Genomic DNA, 21,634 nt, shown 5'->3' with positions numbered 1-21,634 from the left:
CACCTGTCATCAAATTCGTCAAGTATCTGTGATCCACAGAAAATTAAAAACCACTGCTCTAAGTATTAATATTTACCTAATACAATTTATAAAGCTATTTTCAGACTAATTGGCTCTAGCAACCAGATTTCTTTTTTGTGCTAATTGTATTTTTTACAGAAAAGAAATGAAAATAAAAGGCTTATTAACACTTGACTAAGATTTCTGCATTCGTGGAAACAAGTAGAATAATGAGGCTAAGTGAAGTGTTGGATGGTATAGAACTTAGGTTGGTTCAAGAGTTAATAGAGATCTCATACCTCATCTTTACCAGGTCTTCGCTTTTGTATTATTTGCCAGTAGCTAAGAAGATAATCATTAATAATTACAAGGTAGATATGATCTATGTATTATATAAATATACATATACAAATATACCATATACAAAAAGGAAATTATTTTGTCAAGTCCTTAGACTTGCATCACTTTGTGACAGGATTTGAATTTATACTGTCGGTTCTGGGCTGTCCCTTCTCCTTCTAACTCTGTTCTGATTCTTTTACATATATCACTCCAGCAATGAGTGAGCAAGACGTGAAGTTAAGGATTATAATTACTGAGAGCCAAAAACTCTTAGAAGATATAGGTACATTTATTGACTCTCAGAAGACAAATTCTGGTACAAATTCTACTGCATTAAGACTTGGCTTCCTCTTCCACTGGAGAAAAAAATTCTGCAAAACTTTTCTGCCCTAAAAATAGGATTTTACCACTAATAAATTTATTCTCATTATTAATTCTCCAAATATCAAGTACGTATAAGGACAAACCACTATGGAGGTGATAAAAATTAAACTGGAATGAAGAGCCCCTACCCTCAGGATGTTGACTATCTAGGAGGACATAAAAAACCATAAAGGATCACAATATTTGAAAGTGGTAAGTTTCAAAAGAAAAGTAGAAATTTGATGTTTACAGCCAGTGTCATAACGTGGTATTAGGCCTACCAAATATATTCACTTATGTGACACATTTGCAGATGGTGACCTTCTATATGATAATTTTGGTGCATTTCCTTAGAAAATTCTGTTTTTCTGAGGTCTGTTGCTCCACGACTTTTGGTTCTTGAGATTTATGCTCCTGTGCAGTCTGGGCCTGAGCTTCATTAGCACCTGATTTACCATGAGTGCAGATGGTTATTGGAAATAAAAAGTCAGCCATTTCCTATGATTAAATCTCTCATGGGCGGCATCTCCCTCTTAGCTATTTCCTTACTATTGCATATGATTCATTCGCAAGCAGAACAGTGATTATTATATGATTGTTAAATCTAAAGTGGAAAGGAAAGTAGAATATTAGAAAAAGTCTAGTAGCTTATTAATATATATTATGTGCTACAATGAAAATGATTTTACCTAAGTATTAGCAAGATGATAGATTTATGGATGATGAGAGAAAATTACTCTATTGTGACGACTGAATGTAACAAAAAGAATACAGATTTTCTCTTCTTTTCCTTCCCTTCCCTTCCTTCCTTCCTTCCTCCCTCCCTCTTTCCCTTCCTTCCTTTCCTTCCTTCCTTCTTTTTTCCTTTGCTTGCCCTGTTTGAAGGAGTTATCGTTTAAACCAGTAATCCCCCAAAATGCCTCCTCATTTTGGTCACTTGCCAGCACTTCTGGGCAATAATTTTATTGTGATTCTTGCAGGCAAAGGACAGGAATTTCAGGGTTGTTAATTGCTATGTCTGTATTTTTAGAGCTTAGAGGAAAGCAAACCTTGTTTTTAACAGAAATGTGCACTAGTTGTTTTATTGGAAATAATTGTTATTTTTTCATTTGGCACATTTATGAGAATAATAGTAGTGTCGGAAAAATTTCATCACTTTCAAAATTTTGCATATTCTTTGTATTATACTGAGTCAATAAAGTCGATGGCCACACAGTATAGAGCTAACCTGTAGAATAGAAACTTGTTGATTTGCCTGGTTATATACAGTATTTAACTGCCCTATCACATTTCTTTTCTTCCCTGTTAAAGTCTAATTGTACAATTGAAAGACAATCACAATTACCAAAGCTCATTTCTCTCTAATTCATTTTCATTATTAGATTTATTTAGGTTACTTAGTTTCCACTCTAAGAGTTTAGATATGAAAGAAGCCTTAGTAATGAAATTTAAGCACTGCCTCTGCTGATTTTTTGGAGCATGTTTTGCTTCTATTTCCTGAATGCTTTTGTAGCAAATAATTGCTTAAAAAGATAAAATGCACATACACAAAGAAACCCAATTTTTTTTTTTTTTAATACAAGCGCTACCACTAACTGTATCCTCCACATGCCAAATATGCTACACAGCTAAATGCCTGGCCATAACCTACTAGCACAATCTTATCTCTTCATGAACTAACCCTCTATCGCAGGCTCATAGGCCTTCTTTCCACTGGTTTCTGGTATCAGCTCCTTTCTCCCACAGTGACTTTGCACTTACAAGTCGCCTGTGCCAGAAATGTGCTTCCCTCTAGGAATCACAACCTATCATAAAATATTTCTACTTTTCTTTCTTTTACATGCCACCATAGCAATTTCACAATATTTGTGTGACTATTTGAAGAGTTCGTGTATTTTCCTCTATACAATACGTTAGAGACTATAGGCAAAGATTATGAAAGCTTTTGCTGAGTTTTGCATATGTTGCATTTATCACAGTGTCTGGTATATATGTTTTTGTGTCTTTTATCTATTTGTTCTTAGCACACCAGGCTAGTTTTAGTTTTATTTGTTCTTAGCACACCAGACTAAGTTTTTAGTAGCTTTAATCAGCTGTAAGTTACTGTTTCTCATATTTCTGTGAATTAGCCTGGCAGTTCTTTAGCTGTAGTAATCTGATAGAGGAGCCGGAGGCTAAGCCCAGCCAGGATACTGTGTCTCCCTCTCCTAGAGGTTTTCCATTCGGGGCTTATTAACACGGAAGTCTCATGACAATGCTCCAAGAAGGCGAAGGTGGCATTTATGAACCCCACAAAGCATAGGATCTGGAGCTTACACATCACTTCCGTAATGTTCCATTTGTCAAAATAAGTCACAAGGTTGGTCCTGATTCAAGAGGGCCTAGAAAGAGACTCACGTCTGGAAGGGAGAAGCAGTAGCACAGTCTCACTGTATAGAAGGAAGCTTACAGGAATGAGAAGAACTCCTGCCCATTAAACAATCTACCACTGTATTAAATAGTACATTGTAATACATTAATAGACATGTAATACCAAACAAAATAATATAATAATATGAATGTAATTGTCATTTAATTATAAAACCTAGCCCAGAAATTGACTAGATTAACTGTTTTATGTTTTGTTAAATTTTGTTTTGGGTTTTTATTGTATATACACTTTAAGAATGAGAAGAGGTGGACAGAGTGTTATATTCTAAGTTATATAGGCAATCTAATCTCACAGTTACATAAATAATTATAAGCAATACGAGGGCAGAAACTTTATATATTTTAATCATTGATGAATTTCCAGCAACTAGAATAGTGCTTCATGCATAACAGGTATTCAATAAATACTTGTTGAATGAATGAATGAGCAAAAATAATAGACATTTTCTCTGTAGTCTTCCCTTTTATGTTCATTGGGAAGTTGCCATTTGTTCTCATCTGTCTTGAATGATTAAATTCCAAATTTTTAGAGAAATAAATTAACAAGAAATAGAGGTCCTGCTTACATATGTTGTTCAATGAATTCTTGATAATCAAATGCCAAAATGTAGGGACATTAAAACTTATAAGCAAGAATAATCTTTATGAGTTATTTTATGAACATTTGATCACCCACTAAAAAGAGCCTCCAGGAGATTTTGCTTTCTTATTGATTGGTACAAAATGACAGTAACATATTTTCTCTAATCTCTGTAATCTGTTCAGTATAGAAAGCATATCTAAATGAGTCACTAACCTAAATGAGTGACCATAAATATCCAGTAATATTCAGAATTTGATTTCAATAGTGTATCTAAATTCAGGCTGCAGTACTATTTCTCTGGACAAGAGTCTCACTTTGTTCTGACTCATGTAAAAATACAGGTCATTTTTAAAATTTAAATCTGGTAAATGAATGCCACATGTTGCTAGTATTTTAATATAGGAAAAAAGGGTGATTTGGCTTTTTGTTGATGGTAATGCAAATTGAAACTAGTTTTATCTTATAAAAATATTCCCAGTTGGAATTCATCTCCATTTATTATCTGTTTATATGGACATAATTTCAAATAGGAGAAAATGGTATAAGGACTAGGCATATTTTAAAAATAAAACATTAGATAATATTGGAGAGAAAAGGAGAGGGGATGTTTCCTTTACGTACATCTTAGAATTATTTAACATGTACTTGAATGTACTGGCAAAATGATTAATCCCCAAATGACAATTCCTACATCTGTCAATTAGTTTATGTACAATTCAGCTTGAATATTTTATATAAATTATAGCATCATGACTGGAAACAAAAACAGATCATGATATTTCAGGGAGTCATCTGAGTCCCTCAAGATGTAAATCAATGACAAAAAATGCAATCTAAATAATAATGGATTTACTGATTCATGTGTTAGACTATATAATTCTTCAATTTGATTAAAAATATCAATATTTTCAATATAATTCAAGTAGCCTGATTCTTATTTCTTATCATTTTTCTACAAGATAATTAATGTGTATGTAAAACCACTCTTTCATAGCATTAGAAAAAGGAGAATTGTTCTGTTTTTTTCTATTTCTAGCATGAGAGAACTTTTAAGGTGATTGGCATTTTCAAAATGCAAAGTTATGCTTCTTGTTAGAGAAGTGGAAAAAGACTGCTGATGTGTGAAGAAAAACAAAAGGTAAAAAACACTTAACTAATTTTCAGGGAATAGAAACAAGTTTTATTAGAAGTATTTCTTTTTAAGTTGTGAAGCTGTGGTATTCTTCACAGAATATAGGTAAGGGAAATAATGTGTGAAGGAGCTAGAGAGGTGTAATTCTTTTCTCGATTTTTGCAAGTTTTACAAAATACAGCATCTAAAAATTAAGAAAAACAGATTAAAATGTAGCAGATATGTTTTAATGTTACACAATTATTGATTTAAAATTATTCTATACCACTGAAGATATTTGAAAAGTATTAACTGGCCTTTCAGTGATGAAAGTAAAGGTATTTTTCCAAAATAAATGTATACTCTCTTTTTTCACATGTTGAACTGCCTATGTTGCATTTTGAGATTGCTTTGTCTGGTGATTTGGGGTGTCATTCATATTTGAATATGTCAAGCAAATATTAATAAACAAGGTTATTTAGCTTAATAATCTGAATCCCCTTCAAATATTTGTTAGATGCCCAAAGTTACCAATTAATGTCTATACTAGTTGCAAAAAGTTGCCCATGATTCAGGATGGGAAATCTGACCTGCCTTTGAAGTCTACTGAGAAACCTACATTAAATTAACTTCCTGAAACTTAGTAGGTGCTCCTTAAATATCTGTTGAACTCCATTTAAACTATAGAACTTTATATTCTTTTTTAAAATATATACTTTAAGTTCTAGGGTACATGTGTGCAACGTGAAGTTTTGTTACATAGTTATACATGTGCCATGTTAGTTTGCTGCACCCATTAACTCATCATTTACATTAGGTATTTCTCCTAATGCTATCCCTCCCCCAGCCCTTCACCCCATGACAGGCCCCAGTGTGTGATGTTCCCTTCCCTGTGTCCAAGTGTTCTCATTGTTCAGCTCCCACCTATGAGTGAAAAAACATGCGGTGTTTGATTCTCTGTCCTTGTAATAGTTTGCTCAGAATGATGGTTTCCAGCTTCATCCATGTCCCTGCAAAGGACATGAACTCATCTTTTTTTTATGGCTGCATAGTATTCCATGGTGTATATGTGCCACATTTTCTTAATCCAGTCTATCACTGATGGACATTTGGATTGGTTCCAAGTCTTTGCTATTGTGAATAGTGCTGCAATAAACATATGTGTGCATGTGTCTTTATAGCAGCATGATTTATAATTCTTTGGGTAAATACTCAGTAATGGGATCTCTGTGTCAAATGATATTTCTAGTGATAGATCCCTGAGGAATAGCCACACTGTCTTCCACAATGGTTGAACTAATTTACACTCCCATCAACAGTGTAAAAGCATTTCTATTTATCCACATCCTCTCCAGCATCTGTTGTTTCCTTTTTAATGATCGCCATTCTAACGGGTGTGAGATGGTATCTCATTGTGGTTTTGATTTGCGTTTCTCTGATGACCAGTGATGATGAGCATTTTTTAATGTGTCTGTTGGCTGTATAAATGTCTTCTTTGAGAAGTGTCTCCTCATATCCTTTGCCCACTTTTTGATGGGGTTGATTTTTTCTTATAAATTTGTTTAAGTTCTTTGTAGATTCTGGATATTAGCCCTTTGTCAGATGGGTAGATTGCAAAAATTCTCTCCCATTCTGCAGGTTGCCTATTCACGCTGATGGTAGTTTCTTTTGCTGTGCAGAGCTCTTTAGTTTAATCAGATCCCATTTGTCAATTTTGGCTTTTGTTACCATTGCTTTTGGTGTTTTAGTAATGAAGTCATTGCCCATGCCTATGTCCAGAATGGTATTGCCTACGTTTTCTTCTAGGGTTTTTATGGTTTTAGGTCTAACATTTGAGTCTTTAATCCATCTTGAATTAATTTTTGTATAAGGTGTAAGGAAGGGATCCAGTTTCAGCTTTCTACATATGGCTAGCCAGCTTTCCCAGCACCATATATTAAATAAGGAATCCTTCCCCCATTTCTTGTTTCTCTCAGGTTTATCAAAGATCAGATGGTTGTAGATGTGTTGCATTACTTCTGAGGCCTCTGTTCTGTTCCATTGATGTATATATACACACATATATATACACACACACATATATGTACACACACATATATACATACATATATATATGTGTGTGTATATATATGTATTGGTACCAATACCATGCTGTTTTGGTTACTGTAGCCTTGTAGTATAGTTTGAAGTCAGGTAGCGTGATGCCTCCAGCTTTGTTCTTTTTGCTTAGGATTGTCTTGGCAATGCAGGCTCTTTTTTGGCCCCATATGAACTTTAAAGTATTTTTTCCAATTCTGTGAAGAAAGTCATTGGTAGCTTGATGGGGATGGCCTTCAATCTATAAATTACCTTGGGCAGTATGGCCATTTTCACGATTCTTCCTAACCATGAGCATGGGATGTTCTTCCATTTGTATTTCGTTGAACAGTGGTTTGTAGTTCTCCTTGAAGAGGTCCTTCACATCCCTTGTAAGTTGGATTCCTAGGTATTTTATTCTCTTTGTAGCAATTGTGAATTGGAATTCACTCATGATTCGGCTCTGCTGTCTACTATTGGTGTACTTGTGAATTTTGCACATTCATTTTGTATTCTGAGACTTTGCTGAAGTTGCTTATCAGCTTAAGGAGATTTTAGGCTGAGATGATGGGGTTTCTTAAATATACAATCATGTCATCTGCAAACAAGGAGAATTTGACTTTCTTTTCCTTATTGAATATGGCTAACTAGAAAAAACAGTGTAGAGAAGATTTTAAATGACCTGATGGAGCTGAAAACCATGGCATGAGAACTACGTGAGGCATGCATAAGTTTCAATAGCCGAATCAATCAAGTGGAAGAAAGGGTATCAGTGATTGAAGAACAAATTAATGAAATAAATCAAGAAGTTTAAAGAAAAAGGAGTAAAAAGAAATGAACAAAGCCTCTAAGAAATATGGGATTATGTGAAAAGACCAAAGCTACATTTGACTGGTGTATCTGAAAGTGATGGGGAGAATGAAACCAAGTTGGAAAACACTCCTCAGGATATTATCCAGGAGAACTTCCCCAACCTAGTAAGGCAGGCCGACATTCAAATTCAGGAAATACAGAGAACATCACAAAGATACTCCTCGAGAAGAGCAACCTCAACACATATAACTGTCAGATTCACCAAGGTTAAAATGAAGAAAAAAATGTTAAGGGCAGCCAGAGAGAAAGGTCGGGTTACCCACAAAGGGAAGCCCATCAGACTAAGTGGATCTCTCAGCAGAAACTCTACAAGCCAGAAGAGAGTAGAGGCCAATATTCAACATTCTTAAAAAAAAAGAATTTTCAACCATAATTTCATATCCAGCCAAACTAAGCTTCATAAGTGAAAGATAAATAAAATCCTTTACAGACAAGCAAATGCTGAGAGATTTTGTCACCACGAAGCCTGCCTTACAAGAACTTCTGAAGGAAGCACTAAACATGGAAAGGAACAACCAGTACCAGTCACTGCAAAAACATGCCAAATTGTAAAGACCATAGATGCGATAAGAAACTGTATCAACTAATAGGCAAAATAACCAGCTAACATCACAATCACAGGATCAAATTCACACATAATAATATTAACCTTAAATGTAAATGGGCTAAATGCCCCAATTAAAAGACACAGACTGGCAAATTGCATAAAGAGTCAAGACCTATTGGTGTGCTATATTCAGGAGACCCATCTCACATGCAAAGACACACATAGGCTCAAAATACAGGGATGGAGGAAGATCTACCAAGAAATGGAAACAAACAAACAAACAAAAAAGCAGGGGTTGCAATTCTAGTCACCGATAAAAAAGACTTTAAACCAACAAAGATCAAAAGAGACAAAGAAGGCCGTTACATAATGGTAAAGGGATCAATTCAACAAGAAGAGCTAACTTTCCTAAATATATATGCAACCAATACAGGAGCACCCAGATTCATAAAGCAAGTCCTTACAGACCTACAAAGGGACTTAGACTCCCACACAATAATAATGGGAGACTTTAACAACCCACTGTCAATATTAGACAGATCAACGAGACAGAAGGTTAACAAGGATATCCAGGAACTGAACTCAGCTCTGCACCAAGCAGACCAAATAGACATCTACAGAACTCTCCACCCCAAATCAACAGACTATACATTCTTCTCAGCACCACATCATACTTGTTCCAAAATTGACCACATAGTTGGAAGTAAAGCACTCCTCAGCAAATGTAAAAGAACAGAAATCACAACAAACTGTCTCTCAGACCACAGTGAAATCAAATTAGAACTCAGGATTAAGAAACTCACTCAAAACCACACAACTACATGGAAACTGAACAACCTGCTCCTGAATGACTACTGGGTAAATAATAAAATGAAGGCAGAAATAAAGATGTTCTTTGAAACCAATGGAACAAAGATACAACATACCACAATCTCTGAGACACATTTAAAGCAGTGTGTAAAGGGAAATTTATAGCACTAAATGTCCACAAGAGAAAGCAGGAAAGATCTAAAATTGACACCCTAACATCACAAAATTAAAAGAACTAGAGAAGCAAGAGCAAACAAATTAAAAAGCTAACAGAAGGCAAAAAATAACTTAGATTAGAACAGAACTGAAGGAGGTAAGAGACATTAAAAAACCCTCAAAAAATCAATGAATCCAGGAGCTGGTTTTTTTTAAAAGATCAACAAAATTGATAGACTGCTAGAAAGACTAATAAAGAAGAAAACAGAGAAGATTCAAATAGACACAATAAAAAATGATAAAAGGGATATCACCACCGATCCCACAGAAATACAAACTACCATCAGAGACTACTATAAACACCTCTATGCAAATAAACTAGAAAATCTAGAAGAAATGGATAAATTCCTGGACACACACACTCTCCCAAGACTAAACCAGGAAGAAGTGGAATCTCTGAATAGACCAATAACAGGCTCTGAAATTGAGGCAATAACTAATAGCCTACCAACCAAAAAAAAAAATCCAGGACGAGATGGATTCACAGCCAAATTCTACCAGAGGTACAAAGAGGAGCTGGTACCATTCCTTCTGAAACTATTCCAATTAATAGAGAAAGAGGGAATCCTCCCTAAATCATTTTATGAGGCCAGCATCATCCTGATACCAAAGTCTGGCAGAAACACAACAAAAAAAGAGAATTTTAGACCAATATTCCTGATGAACATCAATGCGAAAATCCTCAATAAAATGCTGCCAAATCAAATCGAGCAGCACATCAAAAAGCTTACCCACCACTATCAAGTTGGCTTTATCCCTGGGATGCAAGGCTGGTTCAGCATACACAAATCAATAAACATAATCCATCACATAAACAGAACCAACAACAAAAACCACGATTATCTCCATAGATGCAGAAAAGGCCTTTGACAAAATTCAAGAGCCTTCATGCTAAAAACTCTCAATAAACTAGGTATTGATGGAACGTATCTCAAAATAATAGGAGCTGTTTATGACAAACCCACAGCCAATATCATACTGAATGGGCAAAAACTGGAAACATTCCTTTTGAAAACTGGCACAAGACAGGGATGCCCTCTCTCACCACTCCTATTCAACACAGTGTTGGAAGTTCTAGCCAGGGCAATCAGACAAGGATAAAGAAATGAACTTTATATTCTTACAGTCTCATACCTGTGCTTAAACAATTGATTGACTTAATGCATTCAATAAAGACCACTAAATAGGATGGGGAGTGGTGGAGAGAGACAGGGAGGGAGAGAGGGAGAGAGAGAGAGGGAGAGAGCCAAGAAAGTCAACTGGTGAATAGCAGAAAGGGGATGGGGGAACAAGCAATTCTTCCACTATTTGTTGTCTAGCTCAACATAGTCAGCTAGTATAATCCAGCTAGTTGTTTCTGCTGCCTAGGAAGGTTATTTGGGTTTTCCAGTGGGCACTGTCTTGATTATGTGATCATCCATAGTCCAGAGTCTCACTCTCATCTTGGTAAATGCAGAGACATAATTGAATCATGACACCCAGAAATGGTCAGGCTCTTATTCACTTGCTCAACTTTATCTACTATAAAATTTATATACCACTTAATATATAGGGGAGGTGATGATAATTCCTTTCCAGGGATTCAGATACACAATTCCATAATTTAAAACATCCCATTAATGATATCAAAATCCATAGAAAGCCAAATTAACTTCCAGATTTCTTGGTTACTATGGAATTTCAGCAAAAGAACCTTTGGAAGGCCTAGCCAATTTCCTTTTAAGGAGAGCTCTCAACTTGCTTTTATTGTATACACACATACCATCTTGTGTATCTCCTTTATAGCACTTGATCTCAATTTATAGTAAATAATTTAATGTATTTTTTCTAATACAAAGTAAGTGTTCTGCAGAGATTTTTTTCTTGTATAAACATAATTCCAATTCTTATCACAGTACTGGACCTATAGTAAATGCTCAGATTGTTGAATAAATGAATTTATATTCTACTAGAAAGAGGGTTATGCTAACCTCCCCTGATATCCAAAGTCAGGAGTGGAAACGTGCTAATATGTGCATTTGTAGTGCCCTCTTATTTTTTAAGACTTATTGAAAACAATTTTTGTTTGTTGGAAACTTTTTATTTATGATTATTATTCAATTAAATAAACTACAGCTTTTTGTGTATACAGGAACACATACCTTATTACATTTTGCTATCAGTTTTCACTAGGCTGTACATGTTCCTATTTATAGTATAGAGAAATACCATATCTTAAATATTTTTGCAGATAATCTCAGACATCAAGGTATATTTTATTAATTCAAACACCACAAGGTGACTCTATTTGTGAAGTTATTGGATGTAGGATGGGGGAACATGAAAAGTGTCAACTTACCACTCACTGGTCTATACAGACTTCACTGACAATGATAAAATATCAGATGCAAATTGGGAGTCTTCCAAAAAAGCAGCATTTTATGGTTTTTTTTTTTTAATTATTTCACTCATATAAGTGTGAAAATGACTCTTAGAAAATTTAGGGGGACAGCAAGTCAGATGAGGAAAGTATATTCAGTGATATTTGTGTATCTTGGCACAAGATATAAACAAGGAATTATGCTCAACAGAAATTCTTTACTTTACCTCCTTTATTTCAGCCACTACCAAGTTTCATATTTAGAAAAATAATATTGTATGAAAAATATATCACTTCATTTATGTTTTCTAGTATCTCAATAATATATGTGAAATTTCTCTTATAAAACATAATGGGTTATGTTTTCAGTGTGCTTTGGCTGCAAGTGACAGAATATGCAAAATAAATAATGAGTCTATTTATAAATCTCTCATGAGTAGAAATTCAGAGACTATTTCATGGTTACTGATGAGCCATTTCAGCTCTGTCCATCATCTGGGTCATCTCTGGGTTTACCTTGTCTTTTCCTTAATGGAGGCAAGATGGCTGCTTCATCTTCAGTTATTTTTCCTTCACAACATGCAAAAACAGGAAAAGAGAGGCAAAGTTTTACTTTGTATGTGTCTTGATCAGAGAAAAAAATCTTTCCTAGATGCCCACTGTATATTTCCCTCAGCTTCCATTAGTCAGCTCTAGGTTACATTGTCTTCTTTAGTTGGCTTATTTCAGAAGAGGGAAATAAAGACACTTAAACAGAAATATGAACAACGGTGTCTTCTAATGATGAGCTTTCTGGCCTATAACATTTTCCTTATGGCTAAGGAAAAAAAGGTTCAAGTGATGCTGCATTCATTATTGTATATAATGAGATACATTTGGGGAAAAAAAGCTAGGGTGTCTTGAGCTAGATTTTGCTACTTTCCATGAAATATTGGAAGCATCACTTCTAAGCTCATTTGAGACAGTGCTATGATCTGTAACAGCAACAATTATTACTATCATACATTTCATTAAATCTTTCTAACAAATTTCTTAGGGACACTTTTATTATTATGAAATATTTATTTTTGTTTGTTTGTTTTTGAGACAGAGTTTCACTCTTGTTGCCCAGGCTAGAATGCAATGTCGCGACCTCAGCTCACTGCAACCTCTGCCTCCCGGGTTCAGATGATTCTCCTGCCTCAGCCTCCCAAGTAGCCAGGATTACAGGCACACGCCACCACGCGGGCTAATTTTTGTATTTTTAGTAGAGACTGGGTTTCACCATGTTGGTCAGGCTGGTCTCAAACTCCTGACCTCGTGATCCGCCTACCTCCGCCTCCCAAAGTGCTGGGATTACAGGCATGAGCCACTAATAGTAAAGATTTAATTATTATTGAAATATATTCAATTCTCAACATGATTGGTTGTTTAAACATTTTATAGGTTTCATTTTACATTTCATATCATTATGAATTTATCACTGCTCTTAGGGACTTACTTTGTGTACCTTTTTGGTATGACTGCAATGTGGGATCACTACTGCTTATATACTTTTTCCATTTTCATTCTGTTAATTAGTTCTAATGTACAATACAAATAGAGAACAAGAGAACATTTAGGTAAGAAATAATTAGTATTATGATAGAAAATTCTTATACATCAAAACACTTAAATAACCATGCTTTTTCCATAGGGAATTGTTGAAATAATTAAAAACTAAAATATTTGATCTTTGGGTGCATCCTTCTCATACACTTATACATAAAAAAAAGTTTCTTTACTCCTGTAAAAGTAATTCAGGTTAAAAATTATAGTTTTAGAATATCCATCTTTTCTTTTACAAACTAAGATGGAGTATCATATGATTCTCTCTGAAGTTTCTATAGCTTCTTTCATTGTCTCCCTGGGACTTAACAAGCACATCTTATGAATGAGCATTAGATACAAGCATTTTTATATGTCATTTGAATAAATTTATATCTCTACCTGTTGTCTGGAAATATGAAAAATGTTTGCTTTCTTCGGTATGAATATTAAATGTCTCCACTGCAGTGATTATAGCTGTGTTTCCTCCTTATAAAATAATATTGTCAACATTATTCTCTTACTCCAAAAACAGTACACATTTCTATGAACAAAAAAGCCTGCGTTTAGGGGTTTAAATAAAATGGAGTTCTTTCTATAACATGTATAGAATTTAGGGTCACTTCCACCACTAATGTGTTCATATGAATAGTAATTGCCATAAAATTGTAGTTTCAAGTTTCTACGAGCAAGTACATAACTTTTTATATACTTAAATTTGATACTATAATTTTTACAAATTTGAGTAAAAGTTCCTATTCATGCCACTATTACATACTTTGAGCAACCTTTTTCATAACTCTTTATTGGTGATTTATAGTTGCCAATAAAAAAAATTACATTGCTGATTTTATTCAACTGGGCCAGGACTTAGTTCTTAACAAATACCTATGGCCATAGTTCATACAGATGACATTTAATTTCCCAGGGGTCTTCAAGAAGTGCTGAAAAACAAACTACAAATTTATCCTCCCTTTCCTTCTGCACTGACCTAGGGCTCCTTTGCCCACCAGGCCCCCTGTGCCCTGCCAACATTCTGCCTGCTGCAGCTACTCTGGGAGTGCTTTTCCCTCCCTGAACTGCAGCTTTCAGAAACTACTCATTCACTGGTGAATCAGGTCCCACCGGGGCCCTTCCATTTGACTTGTGGTGTATTTTTTAAAGTGATACCTCACTACATTTAGGAATAAATGAGTAACCCTATAACCCATGTTTAGTGTAATGTTTCTTGGCAATGAAAAAGTGAATAAAACCGAATTGATTCTATGACATAAATGAACCACTTGAAACACTTACTCTGCAGTATTACTATAAGTCAATATTTCCCATTAACCACCATAGTTAAACAAGTCCAAATTCCTGCTATGCTTCAAGGGTATGGCATAGAATTATGAGACTGAGTTTTAGTACTAAAATAAAGTTATTGCATAACATAGTTAAAAACTATGTTCTCCATGAGAAAATTATTTTAAAACCAGATTTGAAATGAACTTAAAATATTTTAATAACAGAACAAAAGTAAAAACAACGAATTAAAAAGATGGTATTTCTGAAACATCCTTAGTAATTAAATATTTAATTTCATTTTAACTAAACTACTTAGAATATTATTGTTTTTATTTGAAAAGCAAATATCAAAAGAGATTTATTTTCTCCTCTGTTAAGCATGTTATCTACACAATATAAGTCAAATCACTTAGTTAAGGATGCTTGAAAATGAGTTCAGTGTCTAGTAGAAGTCTTTCTGTTTTATACATAATAAATTATCTTCCTGTGCCACCTAAATCCCCACTAAATACATGAAAAATAATAAAACAAATGCACCTGTAAGATAAAAATATGACTTCTCAGAGTAATTTCACTAAGTTAAAACTTTTTCGTTTGCTTATGACTTTTGAGCCTTCTACAGTAAGACAAATGAGATAATTTCATAGCCCTCTGTATGTTACATCTTTGTTAGAAATGAGTTTCATGTCTGATTAGGTAACTTTGTATTCTTTTTGGAAAATGCACTGGTACTTTAGTTTTGTTTGTTTGTTTTGTTTTATGTTTGCTGCATTGACGTTACTAAGCCAATGAAAGCCAAAATAAAAGACATGTAAGGCAGGAAGAAAAACTCCAAGGAAAATATATTGCTGGAAATTAAATTACCCATTTGAAAGTTAAAAACTTGAAGAACTGAATATTAACTAAATTTCATAGCAACAAGGATTTTGCTTGAACAAAGTCTCTGATAGTTCAGATTACTCAGGACATGTAAAAGAAGCAAAATTACAGTTAGTATGAAAATGCCAGGTAAATGGAAGCAAATTTCTTCATCTTTACCTTACTATCTGGTAGCCAAGCACTTTAAGCATTAAATGGAAACTTGTAGATTTGCAATTACATTCATTGGCATAGGGTTTACTATGTCAATTCAAATAATAATTACATGAATAACTTTTTGTGAGGTTTATAGGACCTTTGTTACTATCTTTGGAGTCACAAAATCTGTCCAGGAATACGATAAACTTGACTTTGCTGTGACCATTTCACAGTAGGTTAAATGTCCAGTTGCCATATTCTTAAAGCCCAAAGCTATGTTTTCAGTGACAAATTTGAGTTTGAATTATTTGGATCATTTTCTAATGTGAGCCATAAAAGTAGATAGCATAAATGCTTAAATGTGCTTTTTTGCATTTCTACAACCTAAAACCAGTTTGGTTGAAAAAAAAAATAAAATTTAACAGCCTTTAATTTGTCTTGTGGAACCTGATACCATGTGCATTTTATTACCTCCATATATTTATCTAAGTGAAACATAAAATGGTTGTAATAATGGAGAATTTAAAGTAGCTTTGGCACATGAGCAGTAATGCTAACTAATATGGTGAATAAGGGCTGAATGTAAATTCTCAGAATTTCTGTTTCTTGTGATATGTTTGCTAAAGTGAGTATATCTTGGATAACTGATAGAAACACACATAATCCTAATTAAGCTGTGAAGAGCTTTGATGGACATAATGTAAATACAGGGAATAATCATTTCTATACAAGCCAAAGCCTTGTGTGTGTATATATATATTTTTTAATTTTCAAACTACAATACAGTGTACATTAAATCACAGAACCTGCCAAAATATAAACCCATTATCTCTTTGTATGCTGAATTAAGGCTCTAGTATTCTCATCTATGAATTCAGAGATAATCTACATATGGCATATATCAGTATAATCAAATATCACCAGTTCCTATTGATTCTACCTCATTTATAGCTCTTGAATTGAACCCTTTTCCATTTCTGTTGCCATTTGGATAGGCCTTCAATTATATTTTATATGAATTATTCCAATAACTACAGTTCTCTTAATGAGACCAGCATTTCAACCCTCCAGCCCATTTTTGTGTTTTTGCCAGATTTGTTTGCCCATAAAACAAAGTTCACCATGTCACCCCTCTGCTAATAAACTTCTGTCAGCTTCTTCTTAATCCATAAGATCAAGTCTAAAACCATTAACTTGACTTACGTGTTCTGAAACAGACCCTACCACACTTGTTAGTCTGTATTCAGCCTACTCTTAAAATCATACAGCCCTCCCAAAGGTGCACAGAACTTGTCTATTCTTCCTTCTCTGCTTGCCTTCTACTACTTACTCATTCACATGCTACCTTTTATTCTAAAGCTTGCAGGACTCTTGAGATAAAATTAGTTGAATCATTGAAGTGTGTTCCTCCTACAATAGTTGGCTCATATTTCACTAGAAATTATATTTATTATATTTTATAATAGACCAATGTTTTTATGTTCAGCTTTATTGAGGTACAAATCACCTGAAAATTACATATATTCAAGATTTTTTTTACTATTTTTTTATTTTAGTAATTCTGATAAGTGTGGGGTGATATTTCATTGTGGTTTTAACTTGCATTTCTCTAAAAGCTAATGTTGCTGAGCATCTTTACACGTTTTTTTTTTCCATCTGTATATCTATTTTGGTGAAATGTCTGTTTATGTCTTTTCTTTCTTTCTAATTAAATTGTTTGGGTTGTTTTTACTGTCAAATCATCAGAGTTCTCTGTATATTCTAAATACTAGTCCTTTGCTATGATGCATTCATTCCGTATACTACTACTCAGTGATAAAAGAAACTGTTGATACATGAAACAACTTGGATGAATCTAAGTGAGAAATTCAAATGCCAAAATTTGCTTATTATATAAGTCCACTTATATCCATTCTTGAAATAAAAAAATATATAGAACTGGATGACAGATTAGTGGTCATCAGAGTAAAGGAGGGAGTGGGGGCAAGTGGAAGTGGATGTGGTTATAAAAGGGCAACATGAGGGAACCTAAGGGAACCTTGTGGTGATGGGAATGTTCTGCATCTTGACTGTGTCAGTGTCAGCACTGTGGTTGTCCTGTTGTACTAGTTTGCAAGATATTTTCATTGGGGGAAACTGTAATGGGTACACTGGACTCCTCTGTGTTACCTTTTACAACTGCAACTGAATTTAAAATTATCTCAAAATAATGTCTACTTATTATTCTCCAGCTTTATTAAGGTATAATTTACAAATAAAAATTGTATATATTCAAGATGTACATTATGTTTTCATATATTGTGAAATAATTATCACAATGAAGCTAATTACATATCCATCACTTCATAAAGTAACTTTTTGTGGTGAGAATACTTAAAATCTACTTTTCTAGTTAATTTCAAATATATAATACATTATTTTCCCTCTTGCTACCATACATTAATTATAGCCATCATACTGTACATTAGGTCTCCAAAACTTACTCATCTTATAACTGTAAGTTTGTATCCTTTGACCAACATTTCCTTATTTCCCCCCATCCTTGACCCCTGATAACCATAGTTGTACTCTTTGCTTCTATGTATTTGGCTTTTTTTGATTCTGCATATAAGTGAGATCATGCAAGATTTGTCTTTATGTTCTGGTTTCCTTCACTTAGCATAAGGTCCAAGAAGTTCATCTATGTTGCAACAAATGGCAAGATCTCCTTCTTTTTTAAGGCTGAATAATATTCTGGGGTGTGTGTGTGTGTGTGTGTGTGTGTGTGTGTGTGTGTGTACATATATCCATTGACAGACTCTTAGGTTGTTCATTCATCTTGGTGATTGTGAATAATGCTTCAATGAACATAGGAGTGCAGACACTTCTTTGAGGTACTGATTTCATTTCTTTGGGGTATATATACAGAAGAGAGATTGCTGGATCATATGGTGGTTCTATTTTTTAATTTTTTTAGGAAACTTAGTACTGTTTTCCATAATGGCTATAGAAATTTATATTCTCACTAACAGTATACAAATGTTCCCTTTTCTCCACACCCTTGCCAGTACTTGTTATCTGAGGTGTTTTTGAAAATAGCCATCCTAACAAAAAAAAAGAGGTGATATCTAATTGTGGTTTTGAGACAGTATAGGGAAGAGACTCAGTCCTGGCAAATAACGGACATAATAACCAAGATCCCAGTGAGCCTCACATGTCCAGGCATACTCTCTCCACTACCTTCCTGCCTCTCTTAACAAACTGATATGCCTATAAATTTATAACATTCTGAGCTCCTTGAGGACAAAGGTAACTGCATTTATATTTGTATCTTTAGTGCTTAACACAGTGAATGTTCTCATTAAACTTTTGTTGAATGAATGAATGAATCCTGGAAGATCTGGAGAAAAGAATAACACAAAAATGTTATTAGGAAGTTGCTGAATATAGAAAGACTATTCCAACAGTCATAACGTATTCATTAAGAATGTCTTCAGACCTCTTTGTATAAACCAATCTTTTTCTCACCATCTACAGAATATGTTTTTCATCAGAATGATAAATCTCAATAGTAAAATATTTTAATTTTACATGACTTCAGTGTATAAATTTACAAAAGAATATCGATTCTATAAATAGACATTTACATTAATTTAATATAGACGCATATGTAGATACAGGCCCATAGATCTTGTCATTAAATGTTTACCTCCTACCGATCTCACTAGCTATCATCTATTTACATCTGCTCACGTATATGAAATCAGGCCATAAACTAAGTCAAATATTCTCTAGAAAAGATTAAAGATTCGTAGTGCTAGAATACTATGAAACTTATACTGACCTTCAGATTACTGGCCTGAATATGACTGATTCATGAAGGGATTGTGAATTTTGTAAGCAAATAAAACCTTGTGAGAGCCTAAACATTATTGACTATGTTTAGATAGATAATATAACATTACTTTGTATTTTATAATTTTGTATCAGAGAACTCTGCATAATAATAAGCACTCTATTGGGTTTAACATAGCATAATAATAAGCACTCTATTAGGTTTAATGTCATTTTCCGAACCAATAATAGGCTTGAATTAAGTAGTAAGGCCCTTGCCAAATGTCTTTTTAATTTTCAAAATGTTTTACATTCTAATGTAAAAAGCAGATATCAATATTTATAAGTCAAACAGAATACTTCAATTTGATATGAGAGACATACTCGAATACCATAACAAAAACTTCTTTGTTTCATTTCTATGTGTGAAAATGTCTGTCACTTACATGTATTGTCTTCTAATTGAGGGCATGATCACTATTAGAATTATGTATAATCAAATATTGCATTTTTTCACAAGAACAAAGTTTCAAATCCAATACTAGATAATATAAAAATCTATTTGACCTTTGTAAAATTACATTCAGTGATAACAAATTTAATTGCCTCGTATAAAAAGCCAAAAATATTATCAAGTCATAGAAGAAAATAAATTTTGAGTCTTTTACTTTAAGATTAAATACTGAAATTATTTTAATTATATTTTCTTTGCAACTTTTATTGATATAATATTATTATATTCTTAGTTTTTTAATTCTATATTAGTTCTTGAAATAACTAAAAATACTTTATGCTGTATCATAATTTCCCACTATTGCACACTCTTCACTTGTTGCCTAAGAACAAGCTAAGAATCATGAGCATTAAAACCATTTTTTAAAATGTGATGAACTAATAAAAAATTAAAGGTGCACTTGAGTCTGCTAGATCAACACATTCTTATAATCCCCTCAAGGCCATCATACAGTTTGGCATCAACATTAAAGCTTTGAAAATTATATGACCATCTATTACATTTTAGATGTCACATGTCCTCAGACCTTTTCTATTATAACACAAGACAGAGTTACCATTTTTTAAAAGATCCCTCTGTTATTGATAGTTGTCTAAGGTGCTTCTTCCTTTTCTTTTTCAGAATGAAGAATAAATTTTGGTATTTTGAGTTTGGCACATCTGAAACTTTCTCAGCCACCTGCAAGAAGCTACATGAATCTGTAGAAATAGAAGTAAGAAAAAAATGAATTCTCTTTTGTAATACAATGAAATGGCTTGAGCTTGGTTGTTAGTATGTTTGCATTGGAGCCCATGGAATGAAATATATATTAGCAATCCACAGAGACTTACTCAAGATTTTAAATTGTCATTTCTTTCACTCATTTGGAATATAGCACTATCTGACATATTAAAGTTAAGTGTAGATATGGGTTGTTTTATGATAGTATAAAAGAATGAGAAGTGGAACACAACTTTGGAAATCGATGCAGTTGTTACTGGGCATAGTGCAGCTAGAAAGGTGTAAGATAAAAGCAGCTGAAAAGAAAAAAGTTGCAGAATACATAAAAAATATTATTTTTGGGTCTCAATATCGTATAACCTTTAAAACACAGTTTGCTAAAATTGTACTTACTTTTATGAATAAAGGTTAAAAAGTATACTTTTCCATTCCATTCCCATTCATTAACTAGGTTTTCTCAGTTCCCAAGGTTGCCATTTCCCCATTACATTTATAGAAAGTGGAAATGCCAAGAAAGAGAGCAAAGATAGCAAGAAAAGACACATTTTAAAAAGACTTGGAGCAAATAGGTCTATAGAAAAAAAAAGACACTGTAGGACTCAAAATTTTGGAGAAATATTATAAAAGAAAATGTGTTATATTGAGAGATTTTTAGGGGTCAAAGAAAAAAGAAAAGTTGTATTTTGATAAATGATAAAGACAAAACCAAAAGAACAGAATTATGAAACATGAACACTTAATGACTAGTTGATATAAATTAAGAAACATTGGCTTCAACGCTTTTCATTTTAAAAATAAATGCAAAAATTTGCTACTGATACTTAAATCATTAGTTGCTTATATTCAGGTAATAAGTTTGGTAAACAGAAGTAGTTATGGACCACATAATGGCCTGACTAGGTTCTTCATTATCCTAACTTTCCAATTTGCTGTTATTAATGATACTACTACTCTCGGTGTAACCTTTTAGCACTTTTATCTCATCATGATTGGTAAATATAATTAAG

At 33.6% G+C, this 21,634-nt stretch overlaps 1 protein-coding gene and 1 long non-coding RNA gene across 17 annotated transcripts in view; one reads left to right on the top strand and one right to left on the bottom strand.

The window, feature by feature from the left end:
• Positions 1 to 21,634, top strand: part of DGKB (diacylglycerol kinase beta) — a 778,174-nt gene that overhangs the window by 560,835 nt on the left and 195,705 nt on the right. For all 16 annotated transcript variants that reach the window (XM_050783046.1, XM_050783047.1, XM_050783043.1 and 13 more), the window contains one exon: positions 20,529 to 20,619. In XM_050783046.1, coding sequence (XP_050639003.1) covers positions 20,529 to 20,619 — 91 coding nt within the window. The remainder of the gene's footprint in view (positions 1 to 20,528; positions 20,620 to 21,634) is intronic.
• The window catches only part of LOC126949998 (uncharacterized), a 28,184-nt gene continuing 18,020 nt past the window's right edge, over positions 11,471 to 21,634 (bottom strand). The window contains exons 2-3 of the long non-coding RNA XR_007724024.1: positions 20,464 to 20,605; positions 11,471 to 12,280 (exon numbers count right to left, since the gene is read on the bottom strand). This is a non-coding gene — a long non-coding RNA (uncharacterized LOC126949998). The remainder of the gene's footprint in view (positions 12,281 to 20,463; positions 20,606 to 21,634) is intronic.

The sequence above is a fragment of the Macaca thibetana genome, chromosome 3, assembly GCF_024542745.1.
Source record: "Macaca thibetana thibetana isolate TM-01 chromosome 3, ASM2454274v1, whole genome shotgun sequence".
Lineage (NCBI taxonomy): Eukaryota > Metazoa > Chordata > Mammalia > Primates > Cercopithecidae > Macaca > Macaca thibetana.
Note: the sequence above shows the minus strand (reverse complement) of the source record. Positions and strands in the feature narration are given on the sequence as shown.